At 39.6% G+C, this 18,162-nt stretch overlaps 1 protein-coding gene across 3 annotated transcripts; it reads right to left on the bottom strand.

Annotated features, from left to right (window-relative positions):
* Positions 1-2,602: 2,602 nt before the first annotated feature.
* rtf1 (RTF1 homolog, Paf1/RNA polymerase II complex component) lies at positions 2,603-18,161 on the bottom strand. Of its 3 annotated transcripts, none has more exons than XM_047346185.1 (18): positions 17,964-18,161; positions 13,470-13,580; positions 13,223-13,373; positions 10,841-11,042; positions 10,447-10,561; positions 10,133-10,247; positions 9,913-10,054; positions 9,648-9,825; positions 9,432-9,514; positions 8,540-8,627; positions 8,347-8,454; positions 8,189-8,266; positions 7,985-8,106; positions 7,660-7,717; positions 6,215-6,292; positions 5,787-5,891; positions 5,259-5,373; positions 2,603-3,585 (listed from the first exon to the last, which is right to left on the bottom strand). In XM_047346185.1, the coding sequence occupies exons 1-18, from the start codon at positions 18,045-18,047 to the stop codon at positions 3,479-3,481; spliced, it is 2,040 nt and encodes a 679-aa protein (XP_047202141.1). In that variant the 5' UTR covers positions 18,048-18,161; the 3' UTR covers positions 2,603-3,478. The 3 variants fall into 3 exon arrangements, with proteins under 3 accessions (XP_047202141.1, XP_047202142.1, XP_047202140.1); XM_047346186.1 differs by having other exon boundaries at positions 10,462-10,561; positions 17,964-18,160; XM_047346184.1 differs by having other exon boundaries at positions 10,444-10,561; positions 17,964-18,147.
* Between the last annotated feature and the right edge of the window lies 1 nt (position 18,162).

Genomic DNA, 18,162 nt, shown 5'->3' with positions numbered 1-18,162 from the left:
ATAAGCTGCTGCTCCAACAGATAACAACATAGAAGATGGCTGATGCCACCACAGAATCAAAAAAGATCTTCAGGAGTGCCCCCTGTACTCTAACAGATCTCAGTCTCCTCCAGGAGGCGGTTCCACTGGCACTAGTCCACAAAGTCCTGTGTTCACTGTCTGTACTCCAAATCGTCCTCACCTGTGATGAGGCCGACAATGGCAAAGTCATCAAAGAACTTCTGAAGATGGCAGCCAGGGTGTTGATGGAGAGGTCTGCAGTGTAGTGCACCCCAATGCCTAGCTGGTAAGCAAACTGCAGCGGATTCAACAAAGACCTCACCAGGGGGAGATGGTTGAGGGCATGCAGGGTATATAGACCATACTGCAGGTGCATGCATTGTGAGGCTAACTGGTAGGATTGGGGTTATATCTCTAACTCCCATTAAAGCAACCTGGGCTTCCATTACACCTCAGCATAGCCACAGGCTGATCACCTCCATGCCACAATGCACTGATGCACGAATTCATGCAAAATGTGCCCTGAGGTCATCCTGCATAGTGTACAGTACATGGGCATAGTATTCTATTTGCTGACATTTTTGTTTAAAAAATGTTTTTTATGGTTCTTTAATATCTGAAATTTCAGAAAAACTGAATTTGGGTGTTTTCAATAAAACACATCGTTCAGTGTGCAATGAACTTAGAAGTCTTACTTTTTGAACTAAATTACAAACCAAAAAAACAAAAACAAATTCAACATTCTATTTATATCTGTACATAAACATTTAAATAAGGGGAAAATAATGCCACATTTGGCAGAAACAGTTTCATCCATTAATTTAAAAATGCCTTTTATCAGCATCTTTCTAATGACTTGAAGGTTACATACAACTACTTTCTGATCCCAAAAACTATCTTAAGTGAGAAGGAATGAAAAAATGTGGACGGTTTAATATACACTGGTCAAAAAAATAAAGGGAACACTCAAATAACACATCTTAGATCTGAATGAATGAAATATTCTCATTGAATACGTTGTTCTGTACAAAGTTGAATGTGTTGACAACAAAATCACACAAAAATCATCAATGGAAATCAAATTTATTAACCAATGGAGGCCTGGATTTGGAGTCACACACAAAATTAAAGTGGAAAAACACACTACAAGCTGATCCAACTTTGATGTAATGTCCTTAAAACAAGTCAAAATGAGGCTCAGTATTGTGTGTGGCCTCCATGTGTCTGTATGACCTCCCTACAACACTTGGGCATGCTCCTGATGAGATGGCGGATGGTCTCCTGAGGGATCTCCTCCCAGACCTGGACTAAAGCATCCACCAACTCCTGGACAGTCTGTGGTGCAACATGACGTAGGTGGATGGAGCGAGACATGATGTCCCAGATGTGCTCAATCGGATTCAGGTCTGGGTAACGGACGGGCCAGTCCATAGCTTCGATGTCTTCATCTTGCAGGAACTGCTGACAAACTCCAGCCACATAAGGTCTAGCATTGTCCTACATTAGGAGGAACCCAGGGCCAACCGCACCATCATATGGTCTCACAAGGGGTCTGAGGATCTCATCTCGGTACCTAATGGTAGTCAGGCTTTGGAGCCATGCGGCCCTCCAAAGAAATGCTACTACACACCCTTACTGACCCACTGCCATACCGGTCATGCTGAAGGATGTTGCAGGCAGCAGATCGCTCTCCACGATGTTTCCAGACTCTGTCACATCTGTCACATCTGCTCCGTGTGAACTTGCTTTCATCTGTGAAGACCACAGGGTGCCAGTGGCGAATTTGCCAATCCTGATGTTCTCTGGCAAATGCCAAGCATCTTCCACGGTGTTGGGCTGTGAGCACAACCCCCATTTGTGGACGTCAGGCCCTCATACCATCCTCATGGAGTCAGTTTCTAACCGTTTGTGCAGACACATGTACATTAGTGGCCTGCTGGAGGTCATTTTGCAGGGCTCTGGCAGTGCTCCTCCTGTTCCTTCTTGCACAAAGGTGGAGGTAGGGGTCCTGCTGCTGGGTTGTTGCCCTCCTACGGCCTCCTCCACGTCTCCTGGTGTACTGGTCTGTCTCCTGGTAGCGTCTCCAGGCTCTGGACACTACGCTGACAGACACAGCAAACCTTCTTGCCCCAGCTCGCATTGATGTGCCATCCTGGATGAGCTGCACTACCTGAGCCACTTGTGTGGGTTGTAGAGTCCGTCTCATGCTACCACGAGTGTGAAAGCACCACCAACATTCAAAAGTGACCAAAACATCAGCCAGAAAGCATAGGTACTGAGAAGTGGTCTGTGGTCCCCACCTGCAGAACCACTTCTTTATTGAGTGTCTTGCTAATCGCCAAAGATTTCCCCCTGTTGTCTATTTAATTTGCACAACATCTTGTGAAATTGATGTCAATCAGTGTTGCTTCCTAAGTGGACAGTTTGATTTCACAGAAGTTTGATTTACTTGGAGTTATATTGTGTTGTTTAAGTGTTTCCTTTATTTTTTTCAGCAGTGTAAAGCAGTGTGATTTATTAAAGTAGCAGTGAATTGATCGCTATAGGTCCCCAAACTGCAACAAATAAAATTTTAGTTTAACAAAGAAATGGACACAATAGATATGAAACAGTGCCTCTTTATTCATTTCCGCACTCACTTGAAAATGCATATTTACATGGCATGCCACATCAATATAAGAACTGACTATTGACACAATCAATAAACATGGAGAATCTGCTTTGGGAGTTCACAGCAGGGGAGATAATGCCATGAACAACCAAGCAAGATAAAGAGAAATGAAGCTTCACCTTTATAACCAGGCTAAAGAAAATAGTTCTTCTGTAAATCTATTTTGAAGACCTTAAAAGTCCCAAGTGTTCAGCCCATGTGTACTGAACAGTTTATTTTCTGCATGGATGGCCATGTTACGGTCGAATCAGACTATAATCATCTACACTGCAAAACCCACAGGACTGTTCGATTTCAGGATGGACTCCAAGGGCAGATGATTGGCAGGTAAAAGGTATACAACATTTGGTTGTTGTAAAGGGCAAGCTTGTCCACTCCGTCAGATGTCCATTGATTTAAAAACAACATGACAACCAAAGTCTTGTAAGATAGTGTCCTGATCCAAGGTAATAATCCAAATGTGCTGCCCGTATCAGACTCTAGTTGAGAGTGGAAGCGAGAGGTTAAATAAGAAGAAAAGCAAAACAAATAAAATTAAAATAAAACTCCTCAGTACACCAGCTAGTTGGGGGTAATGAACAACAGATATTTGAACATGTTTCTTCCAACAGTGATCCTTGTTGCATTTGTTCCATCAGTAATCCCTCTGTTTGGATGAAGAGTCTGTTGCATTTTAAACACACATTCACCTGGACTCACGTGCACGCACACACACACTCTCTCTCTCTCAGCCAAACACACATATACTCTTTCTCGGAGAACCTATAACACATGCAGTGGTGGTTCCAGCATGAGGGGCTGCCCAAATCAGATCAGACCCCTCCTCTTCTTATAGTCCTCAAGGTTGAGGGACCTGCGAGGAGCTCCGTCCTTCACTGGCAGCGCGTTGGAGCTCACGGAAAGAGATTTAGCTTCTGCAGAAAAACAGGACATATGTGCATGTGTGCTACAGTGTTATGAAAAAAAGGTGACATCTACATTTATGGTGCCATGCAAAAAGACTTTTCCACATTTTAACATGTAGCCATCAATAGATTTAGTGTGTTAATTGGGATTTTTGGTGACAGATTAACACAAAGTGGGGCATCATTGGAAACTGCAAGGAAAAAATGCATAGCAAAAAATTTGTCAGGATATTTGTTTTATTTTTTTTATTTCTAATTAAACCCCTTTTCTATGATACTCCTAGATAGAATCAAGTGCAATGATTTGGCTTCAGATGTGACCTAATTAGTAAATAGAATCCACTGTTGTGTAATTTAACCACAGCAGAAATACAGCTGTTCTGTGAAGGCCTCATCAAGCACAACAAGGAACAAACCAGAATAATCAAGCAAAAAGATGTGGACAAGTTTAAAGCAGGGTTAAGTTTTAAGGCAATATCCTCAGCTTTGAACATCTCACAGAGCTCTGTTCAGTACATCGCCTGAAAATGGAAAGACTATGGCACAACTGCAAAAACTACTAAGATCTGGTTCCAAGAGATCCACAGCTCAATCTGGGGTCAACTATTCTATAAGTGCTCCAGAAATCTTGCTTTCTGGCCTGAAGAAAGCCATGACAAGTCCTGTTTAAAGTTTGCAACAAGCCATGAAGAGGGAGATGAGAAACACGTGGAAGAAGGTGATTTGGTCAGATAAAATCAATATTAAAACTATTTGGCCAGGAAGGAAAATACTGCAGCAAAAAAACCTAATATGGCACATCAACCTTAACTCACCATCCCCATGATGAAACATAGTGGTGGTGTCATGCTGAGGGAATTATTTTTCTTCAGTCAAACTTGATGGGGAGATGGATGGAGTTAAATCCAGGGCAATCCTGGAAGTAAACCTGGTAGAGGCTGCAAAAGACTTGAGACTGCAAAGGGGGTTCACCTTCCAGTTGAATAACAACCCTAAACCTGCAGTCAGATTTCCAATGTAACGGTTCAGATCAAAGTATATTTAAAAGTTAGAACGGCTCAGTCAGAGTCCAGACCTAAATATGTGAAATGTGTGTTAAAAAAAAAAAATGTGTGTTCATTAAAGCTCTCCATCTGTTCTGACTGGGCATAGGCCATTTTTAAAAGAACATGATGATCTCTACACATGAAAAACTGGTGGAGACATACTCTAAAAGACTAACTGCAGTGAAAAGTATTCCTACTAAGAGTGCTACTCTGTGTTAACTGATCACATAAAATCCCAATAAAATACAAAATTCCCACCGCTGGCCTTGCACTACGCATCACAAATATTACAGTGAGCGTAATCAGCATCGCATTGTGAAATATGGAGCCATTCAATTGAGAGCTTTCTATCAGCCATGCTTTGTTGACGATACCAGCAGCTACTGACGTCATTACCCTCTTATGCGTGCAAGGCCGTGTTCATGTCCAGCATGGAAAATCGCCCACTCTTCCACTCCCTCATTGTCACAATGATGCATTTAGGTACCGATTTTACGTGAATCGGTACTCATTAGTACCAACGGAACTCGGTCAGTACCTATAAAAGTACCGAATTTAATACCCATACCTAGTAGTGGTCCATCTATAAAGGCTGTGAACCTCAGCACCAACCATGAATAGGAGAAACCATCTCACCTGCATTAGGAACCTGCAGGTCAATCTTAACATCGAAATCATGAACTTTAAACAAGTCTTCAGAGAGGTCAGTGGTTGGCTTGGGGACGTCTTTGTCTTTAGGGTTTTCTTGGCCCTATAACAAAATAAGCACAGAAAAATGAGAGATCAGAGTAAAGCTGTTTAGTTCAACTTGGTAAGTTTTGATGGGTCACTACTCAAGGAACATTTCACTTTGCAAAAAGTTGAATCTCTGCTTTATATTATTACATGACTAAAACATCCTAAGAATTCGCCAAACAACAAAAAATGGGTTAAGAGTCCAACAATTTTTTTTGAAAACATAAACAATAATTCATCAGTTGAATTCGTTTTAGATTAAACAAAATTCAGCAGACAAACAGTTGAACTTGTCTCGGTTGAAGCCAGGATTTGGCATCATCAAGATTGTGAATGAAAAAGAGGAAGAAAATTAATTTCAAAAGGGCCTAAAAGTCTGTTCTAGCTCTCCAAACATCCGTATTTGCACAGAGAAAGTTTCCTGCTTACCACTTTGTTCTTCTCTGTGCAATCAAGATCTACACCTCCTGACCCTGAGCCATACTTTTGGTTCAGGTGAGCAAGAATAGCTGCATGAACCGATGGATCTCTGGCCTGAGAAACAAAGGAAAATGTGCGTTTAAAGATTTAAATAGAAGCAACTCAGTGCTTTAAATACACAAGGCAAGCTGCATGACTGTTAACGGCCGGCTACCCCAGCAGATAGCCTAACTAATCAACCAGGCAAGATTAGCTTGTAATACTTCCAGTGTTGGTCTTTAAAAGGACAGAACAGCAAAATGTTATTAATAATTTGATAAAATACCTATTTGTATTATACAAACATACACCTATCATTTTCATTATTCGGATCAAGGAACCTAAATGGAACTATGAGGTAAAATATCAAACAGTTATTTTTCTAGTTGGAAACGTACATTTGACACCATGGTTGGTTTGCACTGTCTTCGAGTGAAGGGGTCCATTTGTTGGTTTTTGGAATTCTGCCCTTCAGCCTGAAAAAAGGTAAGTAAACTTGTTTAAAAAAGCATTCACACAACCACACTGGGACTTGTTGACATACAGTATATGTTCTCTGACACCATGTAAAACCCTTTAAACACTCAGGACAACAGTACCAAACCCAGGTACAGAACTCTGACTGAAGCCATTTCCACACACAAAGTGCAGATGAGTCCAGGAGAACGTGTAGAAAAAAAAAAATGCATTCAGATTTGCCACAGAGGTACTCGGTCTGTACAATTTATGAGTGCTGTGTGGATTCAATGTAGCTGTGAAAAAATGTTTTACTGAAAAGATGCATTAAGAGTTGAATGACATGGACCTTCTAACTGTTTACTACAAGACGAAAGCAGGCGTCATAAAACTGTGCCCTGTACGTTCCACGAGGGATGGGTTGGCACTCCAGCCTTTTTTCTAACCGTTTTTACTTTCTATTAACAGCACAAAGCACAAAGCTCTGATCAGAGATACAGCAAGAAATCACCTGGTGACCAGAATAGGGCAATTTTCAGCTTGGTTGGCTGGTAGGCCACGCAAAGATCCAGTGTTTAACCAATCAATGAAAGCATAAAACTGAATGGTTTTATGCTTTCAAGGATGGTGTAAAAGCAACCTTAAAGAATACTCAAAGTTGGACATTTTCATAATTAATAACATGTTTAAAACGACAGAAAAAGCGCTGAGACTTGAGACCAAATTCAACATCATTTCTAAAAGTATTTCATGTCTTATGTCTGTGGTTCATTCCGGCTGTGAGAAAATGAGAGAGAGGAAGATTTTTAGCTGAGAACAGGAAGGCTGACTGTATTATAGCAAAGCTGCTCTGTTAAATCATTTTAAACTGCCATCCTTTGTTCTGGGACCTTACAGATTTGGAAAAGATGGCAGCTTGTTGAAAAACATCTCAAAGTTTAGATATGGATCAAAATTCTGTGTGGACTACACATGGAGACTGGTGGTTCAGCATTGCTCATCGTGCCAATAAGATGGTGAACGCAGTTTAGAGAGTCAACTTCATCATTCATTATGTCCCATCTAAAACATTTCTATTAAAAGTCAAAATGGGGCACGATGCTGGTGGTGTAGGGGCTAAGCGTGCAACCATGTAGAGAGGCTATAGTCCTCTGTGCCACTGTCCGGTGTTTGAGTCCCGGACCCGGTGACCCGGTGACTCAGACCCGAATGTCTCCCCCCCCATGTCTTTGCCCTCTTTCCTGTCTACCTACTATCGAAAAATGAAAAAAAATTAAAGGCCTCTAGTGCTGCAAAAAAAAAAAGAAAAGTCAAAATGTTTAAAAAAATATATATTTTTGTGATTCCTGATTGAAATCACAATACCTGCAACAGTCTGAATACTCACCACAAGTGCTTTCTCCGATTCAACAATGTTCCAGCTTCTGTTCCTCTGGTTAATGTAGCTGGATGACAGAAAACAGGTGAGGTTTTAAAGTGGATAAAATGTCTGCTACCTTTAGCTTAATAAGTATTGTTTTGCTGCTACGGTGAGAAGTAAAAATAAACAGCAAAATAAGAGGGAAAAGACTTCAAGTAAGATCGATCTGGGGACACTTATTTTGAAAGATTAAAAACTATAGTTTAAATAAAAAAAAAAAAGATATTAGAAATCGTTATTTCTAATATTGTCTTTGTCGTATTTATTTAGGATAGCTGTAATTTCCATATACCTGATGGCTGAAATGTTCTTGGTCCTCTGTCTGTCCAGTGCCTCAGCCCTCTCCTCAAGCTCGTTCAGCTCATCCTGGATATTTTTTACTTTCTCACCGTCACCACTTTCTTCTGCCATAGCCTTCAATCCAAAAAGCAAAGATACTGTGAAGATAATAATAAGAATTCAATGTTGCACGAGTTATACATCCAATATATGTTACCTTGTCTTTAAGTAACTGTGTTTTCTTCATAGCATAATTAGGAGGTGCTTTTCGGAATCTGTCCTTCTCTTTGACGATCTGTGGAGCAGATACGTGGGGGGTTCAGTTCACTGCAGGAGATGGCAGACATCCATTTACACTGGTTAAAACTGACTCACATCCTCAATGTCTTTATCGTTAAACTTGTAATTCAGAGCTTCTTTAATCGACTGTTCCTTCTTGGTGATTTCATCGAGAGTTGGTACCTGCATTCCAGCAACTATCATCTGCGAGACAGGAAATCATTGGGAAAATTTGAATGGGCTCGTCTCCTTTATCCGGTTTTGCGGTTTCACCTCCAAATTTACTTACCGCCTCCTTCCATTTCATGAATTCGCTTTCTGTGAACTCTTGATTTGATACAAACTCAAGTCTGAAAACCCGTGTGTCGGCCCCATGCCTAGAAAAGATTTACAGTAATAAACCAATGTTTATTTAGTGAAGGACAGTAGAATAAAAAGGGTTATCAAGTCCAATGCCTTGCAAAAAATTCCTATCCCTTTACATTTACACATTTTATCACATTACAACCACAAACATCAGTGTACTTTATTCAGATTTTATTTATTATTGAGCCACCCTTCACGAAGTGAGCCATAACAAGCCCTGTTTGCAGTTTGCTACAGGCAACCTTTGGCAGGAGTTCCCAACCTTTTGCTCACCATGGAGCTGTTTTACTCTTCCAGCTCACAGGCCTGGGATCCTGCTCCCACTTATTGGAATATATCGCTTATTAGTTTCGGATTGCACTGGCAGAAGCACAGCAATGCTTGCGTTTTGTTTTTCAAATAAAACCTTTCACAGGGTCTGCTCGTTTTAGCCACAGATATTACTGCAAATATTTATTGATTACCCCGTGGCCCAGTAGCAGTCTGGGGACCGGTGGATAGGGGATTTCGGGGAATTTGCAAACATGTGGACAAATGTGCTGCAAAAGGTGGTTCTACAAACTGATTTGCATTGGGGGATTGAATACAAATGAACATTGAAATTTACGTTTTTTTTTATACGGAAAATCTTTTTGCAAAACATTTATTTTCTTTCCACTTAAATAAATTTCGCACTACTTTGTGGTGGTTTATAACATAAACTCCACTGAAGTTTGTTGTAATGTGACAAAATGTGAAATAGTTGGATCAATATGAATCCTTTTGCAAAGTTCTGCATTTTTGAGAGTTTCTTTGACATTTCATAGACTACCTACCTTAACTGTAATCCCTTGTTTGTCCGCGTTGTCCCAAGCTGATATACCTTTGCTGTTTCTACTACATCCACGATTTCAGCAACCTTTACCGAGGACAAAAAGGACATTAAAACATTACTTCAGCAAAAGGACTTTAATTCATAGGTCTACCATAGCAGCCATATAAAGCAGCACCATTGGTATTCAGTACAAGAGAGATCAAAGGGTCGAGCTCACCCTATAAACTGGTTTACTGCTGCTGTTCCCAATCCCTATTCTCACAAAGCAGCCTGTCACCGTCTTTGCAAAGAAGGGCATGTGGCACCAGCGCTCCAGCTTGTGTCTTGACAGACGGACCCTGTTGAGCTCTTCAGGTAGCGAAACAGGCTGCGATTTTGGCGGAGTCTCCTCTTTTCTGGTGGAAGACAACAGTTTGAGAATATGTGTGAAGTAGTGAGAAGGGTGTGGGATCAAGGTGAGTATCGTTCTCCAAAACACTCACTCGTCGTCATCATCAAATGATGATGAACGTGAACTCCGGTCACTTTTAACAGATGATTTATCATCATCTTCCTCCTCTTCTTCCTCATCGTCAGAGTAAACCTCGCTCGTCTTGAGGGGCTCTCTTTTGGCCAGCAGCTCGGCTGCAGAGGGAACAAAGTCAGCTTTTACAGCTAGAAGTAAAAAATCCTGGAGTCGCAGTAACCTCAAAGCAAACTAACCTGTTTTGTTTTTTTTCTTTTCACGTTCAGCTTTTAGTTCCTCCATGGCTTGGGACTTTTTGTCCAGCTTTTCATCACGTTTGGATCGTCTTTCCTTATTGTGTGACATAGACACCTGGACACACACACCAAGAGAAAATAAAAAAAATGGTGCCATAATTTCATTAAAAGTAGCTTCACTACAAAACAAAAAACAACAGAATATGGAAGATCATATGCTTAGTTCTGGAGAGGCCAAACCACTGGTCCAATGGAATCTGAAATAGTTGTGTTTGTTATGATTAGGCTAATATCACTGAAACTGGACCCACCACCTGAGTGTCTTGAACCTGAGATTGTTTCCTTTTTTCTTGCTCTTCCTCCTGCTTCTTTTTCTTCTCCTCTTTCTCCTTTTTCTTTGCCGTCTTCAACTTCTTCTTAATTTCAAACCTTTAAGACAAAAAAACATCAGTCTAAATTAAAACATTTCAAGCACCAAAACACATTTTTCAAATACCTAGTTTTGTGTTTCAATGCAAGTCGTTTGATTGAGAAAAATACTTTGAAATTTCTTACTGTCACCAATGAGGTTAGAGTACCACAAAGGTTAGAGGTTAAATCTTAGCATATCTTTAAGAATAAATAGAGGCACCAATTATAACCAACTTCTTTTGCTCAAATCGGCTTTTTGGCTTTTAAATGCAAAATAAACAAAACATCATCACTAACCGTCTCCTTAGCACCTCTCTCTTCTCAATTCTGTTGAACAGCTCCTGCTCCCTCTCCTTCTCAGTCATCTGCTCCAGACGCGCTCTGTCCTCAGCGTCGCCCATCAAGTCGTCATCGTAGCCGTCTTTGAACACCTCGTCTTCAGAGGAGTCCGAGTCAGAGCTGGAGGATGAGCTGTTGCTTTCTGAATCTGAAACCTCGCCTAAAAATTTCAAGGGAAACAGCATTTTCAGTTCAGCCTGGGAACAAAAAAAAACCCTGTTCAGACTTGTGGAGTAAATGTACATAATTATGCGTAAAATAAATAGCCAGTCACAAAATGCGTGTTAGTTTGATCTTGATCTGAGTGTTTTCGTGTCCTAAAGACAAACACGGCAAATTGTCAGAAACGATAAAAAAAAAAAAAAAAAAACATGCGTCCATACCATACCAGCGCACGCTGTGGTATGTATCCCAAGCAAATTGGTGGCACTGTGAAACTGCCACAGAAACACACCAAAAACAGTGGACAAAAACACTGCGCATACGCAGACAAGTCTTCCGCGGTAAACACAGCAACATGGCGTCAAAGAGGCATATCGGGGTTACAGAGACGTAACGCTTCAAAAGACAGGAAAAAGAAACGTTTTGCATCTAAACACAGAAACAGTGAAATCTTTCCACTCTGGTTTCAAAAATGATGGTCTATGCTTTTCCATAACGCCGGATCCGTGTGAACGCAACCCTTACATGACAAAATACCTTTGCAGATGCACATAAGCTAGTCTCAGTTTGGACTGGACCTTAGAGCTGTATGATATTTAATACAATAAAATTGATCTTCCAAGGTTTTTTAATCTAGTTTTTGTCTACATGACCCACAGTTTATGTGCATGTAATTCAGTATTAATAAAATGCTTCATATGCAAACTTTATAAGCATTTCTATATACCTTTATTCAACAGGACAAATACAATAAAATAATATAAATAAATGGAGAAATTGAAAAACTTTCTGAGCAATTAAATGTTATCTCCTGATATGTACTTTGACATTAAAAATATTTTAATTCTGTCTGAATCAAACACTGATCTATGATGGGCTGGTCAGAAATGAAAACCACGATGCTTTTTCCTGATCATTGAACGCACCACACCCAAGCGCCACAACAACACTGCATGGTGTGGTAGTTGGTGAGGCGGTAAGGTTGGTGAATACTAGCAAGGAGTTTAAATATGAAACCAAAAGAGGCACAAAAGGTTTAAGAAGATTCCAGAAAGAAATCTACTCTCTACAGAGGCTGTTACTTCTGAACAGACCATTAGGATTCAGCAGATAACAGAAACCTGACTATTTTACCGATTTGTTATTCTTTTTCATCCTTTTGGAGTCCAATTTTAGATCTCACAGAACACGCCAGATTAGGAGATGTCGGCAATCTTTTGGAAATCTCACAGTTGAGGTAAGAAACTACTTACTTACTTTACAGGGTATAAACAGAGACTGGAGTTTACAGTTACTAAGGCTAACCACGCTAATGGTGCTGAGATGCTAAACAAATTAAAATGCCAACTTTGTAATAATTTTAACAGTGAATTCCTGTTTAACGCTCACAGAGTCTTTGCCTCTGGCCCTAACCTGATTATTGAGCGATCACAGCTGAAGGGGTGCTCAGCCCCTGTATAGTTACAAGAAATGAACGAAGCTAACACATAACAGCTTAATTGTCACTAAGCCTGACATGTCTGTTTTTTTTGTTTTGTTTTTTCCAATAGATCTGATGGAAAAAAAGCATTATCTTGTCATATTGGGCACTTCTGCAATTTGAAGGGTGCACAAAAAAAAAAAAAGAAAGAAAGACACGGAGCTGTATTAATGCCTTACACAGGAGTAAATGAGATATGCTTGTATTCTTTTTAGTTTTATTTGTACAGATATCCCTGGAGGGTTTTACTACATTTGTAGGTTCCCTGTGATGCAGAGAGAGACAGCTCTGGAACCGTGGACTGTTACTTTTGTTGTTATTTATAGTCTTAATGAGCTAAAACAGGTAACCTGCTCTTCTCCTGTCTGAATTCAGTTTTATTTCATGAGAGCACCAATGCAATGGAAGACAAATCAACAACATCTTAAACAAGCATGCTGTGCGACACGAGGGATAAAGGAGATGAAAGAGTGAGTGATGTAATTCCAGCCACGTAATTGCCAGGGAGAATGTAATCTAGAGTTCATAGTGCGGGACCTTTAGAACTGTTCTATGTTTATTGAAACCTCAGGACTTTCTGTGTGGGCCTATTTTTTAATTTAGTAGTGAACAATATGAAATTTTGAAATTTTATATGTTTTTTTTTTTTTTTATTTATGAGTTTTTTCAAAGTTCATAAAGAAAATGCGGACACATACCTTCCTCTGGAGCGGAGCTGTCCGCTGAGCTGTCTCCATCCGAGCTGCCGGACGCCGTCGCCTTGTTCACCTTCTTTTTCGTAGCGCTCTTCTTCTCAGAACCTTTCCCCTGCTTAACCTTCTTTTTCCCTTTGGTGCCGCCCACAGTCCACTAAAATCAACAAAAGGCATTTACTATTTAACAGCGGGAATTAGGATCCATTCAGTCGGGCCTCGCTTTCTCCCCCCAAACACCCAGAAACCTTACCTCATCGTCGCTGTCGGATGTCTCGGAGTCTGTCGAAGCTGCTGGTTTGTTCACAGGCTCGTCCTGCTCGCCTGAATCAACCCTTTTTCTCTTTGCCAAAGACAACAACTCCTGAAGTGAAAACACAGTAACGGAGCTCAGAATCAGATGGGCAAGTCTTCGCTGAGCTGATCGTGAAGGATGGCTCAGAGGTTTCATTCAACAATTAGAACACAACTAAAGAAAACAAAAAGGTAGAGAAATGTGCTCTCTGCTGATGTAGTAGACTGTAGATATGGCAGAAAAACAGCAGCTATGGGGCAGTATGACATTCTCACTCTATAACTTTGTGTAAAAACACAATTGTTTCACAATATCTGGAAGAACATTTTCAAGAAAAATTTCTCTGTTGATTTAACCAAATGTCCAAACCCCAGGCATCCCACTTCTCTTTGGCTTTCGGTTTTGGTTTATTATTTTATTTACATTACAGTAAAGTTTTAGCAAGTGTATTCTAATCCGACTGCATTAGATTTCCCTTTTATTTTATTATAATCATAAATATTTTGAATTTTGTGTGTTTACTATTTACAGCCTATATATTCCTTGTTTTTATACATTTTCGGATTAAATAATAAATATCTTTTCTGGCGTTTCCTCAGTTCTTTCTACAGTTATGTGACTTTTTTTTTCTTTAAATTACTCATGTTTCGAATTTCTCATGTTTTTATGTCTGCTTATCTGTTTATTACCACATTAAATCACTCGGTGTTACACTCGTGTGAAAAAACAAAAAAAGTTTTATTGATAATAGCTGAATTATTAGTGCTAATAATGTTACCAATAAAATGTATTTATCGTTAGTTAGACTTTCATACATAGACTACGCAGAAATAATGTTCAACTGCAATATATAGTTGTACCTTTAATAGTTCTCCTTTTTCAGAATGAAACAAGTAAAAGGAGCTGATATGAACTAGTTAATTACTCCTGCTATCTGCTGAGGTAGCCACCCCGGAGTCAGCTGCTTACCACACATAGCTGGTCAGCTGTTCTAGAAGTGGGATCGGTGATGATACTCTAGTAGCTGAACAAGGGCCGACCAGGTTTTCAGGACAAGAAAGATTTTCACTGTCGCAACTATAAATAATTGTTGGCTGCTGCCTTAGCTTTATGGACAACAGCTAGACCTGTCAAAGTATTTCATACTGTAACTGTTGGGTGAATTGGAACAATCAGAATACAATCCATTATTCATCTGTGCAGAAACAGCTACATTTACTATTTCCAGTTTGGTTTTTAATGATGCTCCTTTTCTGTGTTCAACGCAGAAACATACTAATCTAATACTGTTATACTTATAATGATAGCATTTAGCACAATTAAATGGCAGCAGGGTCATAAAATAACACAATATGACTGGCAGTCTTGAAATGTTAAGGCCTGAGGATATAATGACCCCAACCCAGCACAACCAAGAACCACCACCACCTTTACATTCAAATTCATTTCAAACTGTAGTACAACAGTACATGGACCTTTTCAATTGCTTGTGGATTTTTATTATAAAAAAACTAAATAACAAAAAATGGCAAAGCATAACTGATTGAAGGATATGATGAAAGTCTGTTTTTTTTTTTTTTTTTACTCAAAAGTTGACATTTCAACTTGTGAGGTTGGAAAAATTAACAAAAAACATCCCTAACAGGCAGAATCCCTAATGGAAAAGAGAGGGTTCTCACTAACCCTGAACTAAAAATCCAAGATGGCTGCCTCGTATATAAAAACAGTGATAGTCACACTAAAAGCTGTTTCTTCCTCCGTTGGACATTTTGGATCTCATTATATCTTTCACACAGACAGTCTCACGGCATTCACAGTCGCCACAGATTTTGAAAAGACTAGGCGATCACACTAACCTGCTGGTTTTGGTCTCACAACTGAAAGACAGGATTTATTAGACCTACAGAGCTCAGATGGGTTATATTTCTTGTTCCACTCCCCCATAAAATGCAAGAGATGCAATCTAAAATATGTCATATCCCCCCCCCCCCCAAACATACAACACTATATTGTTTGGGCTGGATGACCCAAATAAACACCTAGAATTTCTGAGAAATAGGTCTATTCTGTTTGGGCAATTTTTCATTGAGAAATGTCAGACTTCACCCCATCTCCCACTAACAGATTTTTGTGCTGATTGACCACAACTAGTACAGACTGACGCAGACGTTCCTCAACTGGGAGCCAGGGGTTAAACCGTGTAGTATGGCCCCAATTTTAGTGAGCATGTTGCTACAAGATTTGAAAGTGTAAAATACGCAGACATGCACTGTTATTTGCTTGCTTTACTGCTAATAATTGTGAGCCAGGTGGCTGAGCATGTCCATTAGCAAATCCCACTGCTTTTTGAAAGTGGAACTGAAACACGGTTCAGTTCGGATTCATTCCAAGAACAAGGTTACGACTTCAGAGGTAAATAAACACATTTGTAGCCACCAGAACCTGTTCCTGGCTCAGAATCATAAATTTCATCATAGTTCATGTGGACGTATTTACTTTGCAAATAATTAATACCAAAATTTCTACAGAGTAAAACTAAAGGCACCCCAGCGACAACTATCAGTTTTTTGTTTTTGTTTTTTTACACAGAGGTAAATAGTGAAATAGGATCAAAATGAGTTTTGATTATATGTAGTTCTTGTATGGTTTCAGATAAAGATGCACTGGCCAATACCAGTTTCTATATTCCTTAGGGGTCAGAATTGCTAATTCATTTAACCGATTCTGACAGAATAACACGTTAAAGAGAAACAAAGGTTACGGTTTTAAGCCTAACAGAAAACTATGGATAGACATAGATAAAACTATCCCAAATAATACATGAAGCAGATGTCCCTCACCTTTATTTGATTTTTTAAACTCATAAAAACACATCAAGCACATGTTAGTTGATTTTATTTAATAGGGGGAAAAATCCCATATTTGACCTGCTGATCACTGATCTGAGCCAACCAAGGGTAAATTTGAAGATTCAGATCACTGAATGATTGATACATCTCTAGTTTTAACTTCTCAGTAGTATGTTATCAGCGAGTTGGCTACTGCCGTTTGTGTTGAACTCGCTTGACAAATGTTTATGCCGCTGGCTGCAACCTCCTCTGAAAATCAGCTTTTTATTTGTTGTCACAGGCTGCTGTTCTTGGCATTTCCACCTAGCATATAATTTGTTGTTTATTTATAACACTCCTTAAAAAAAACGTACCTGGAACCTATTTTTGACGCAACAAAACCACGTTTGAATTACACGATTTTTTATTTCAATCAACTACCAGTAAATGTTTTTAAGCCCATGTAACAAAAATGAACTGATTTGATATGAAATGTTTAATTACCCTATGTAAGGTATGGGTTCCATACAAAATGACAAATAATTTTTATTTCAATGTTTTGAATATAAAGTTTACATTTGAAAAGGAAAGTAGAGAGCATGCCTATTACTCAAAGCAGAATAGTCCTTGTTACAGTTTTGACCTTTGGACTGAATAAAACAACTATTAAAACTCAGTGAACTGACATTTATTCTAACCATTAAAAAGGTGGAACATAAACGTTTCATGGCAGCATTTTTAGAAATTAGACATTTCTTTGTGATACACAACTGTTCCTTTTAGGTTTCTTAGTGCTCTAGCTGTAATCATTTTAACCAACATACATGTTATTCATATTGTTCCAGTTATTCTAGGTTTTTTTTGTTTTTTTTGCCAAATATGCTGTTCCTTTTCATATACAGCTCTTTTGGAACAGTTGCTAGCATTGCTCTTCCTGCTGTGGACCATTTTCAGTCATATGGAAAGCAGTAATGTGCATAAATCTGGCCATCCTATAATAAACGGGCTTTTTGAACGAGTTCTCTGATTTTTATAAGAACACATCTGTTATTATTTTAGGAGTTTCCAGCCTGCATGTACAACTCTAAGTGCTGTCATGTTAGACTGCCAGCGCTTGTTTATCAACAACAACGAAATAGAACTTCAACTCTGAGCCCATGACGTCATTCAGGAGATAGTATTCAAGCTAAACCAAACCAGGCTCTTTAGCAGCTTTAATCAAAACACTTTCCATTCTCCCTCAGTATGTAAGCACACAAAAATGCCATTCATTAGCGCACAGCTACAGACAAACAGCCACAGACTTGAAACCATTAGGTGTATGGCGCGGTAACATAACACTGCATGATTATTGACATTATGCAACCATTGCTTGACTAGACAGACTGCTTCGAAGACGCATAAGAGCCCAAAGCATCTTTCACTTTATAGGATATGGTAAATATATTCAAAAGGGAGCATTATGTTACGCAAAGGGGACAAGTAAGACGGGCCCACTATCAACTTGTACAAGCGAGGCCAAACACAGCGTAACCCATTAGCATCTGCTAGCTATTTTCCAAATTGTTGACTAATCAAAGAGGCCACTGGTAGGGACTACATAAGGAGAAAATTTGTGACCTACCTGATCTAAGTTGTCATCACTACCGCTGTCTTCAGAGTCAGAGTCAATCACGACTCGACCTTTCCGCTTCTTAACATTCACCATGATTTGCTACGCAGCTAACCTGCTAGCTGCGCCTGTGTCGTTTAAGCGGTTGAGATTAGCCGCTGATGCTGCTTGGCTTCTTGGTTCAAAGGCAAAACTGAGCATGCGCGTACAA

This window comes from Girardinichthys multiradiatus, chromosome 19 (assembly GCF_021462225.1).
Source record: "Girardinichthys multiradiatus isolate DD_20200921_A chromosome 19, DD_fGirMul_XY1, whole genome shotgun sequence".
Taxonomy (NCBI): Eukaryota; Metazoa; Chordata; class Actinopteri; order Cyprinodontiformes; family Goodeidae; genus Girardinichthys; species Girardinichthys multiradiatus.
This window is presented reverse-complemented; position numbering and strand designations above follow the sequence as displayed.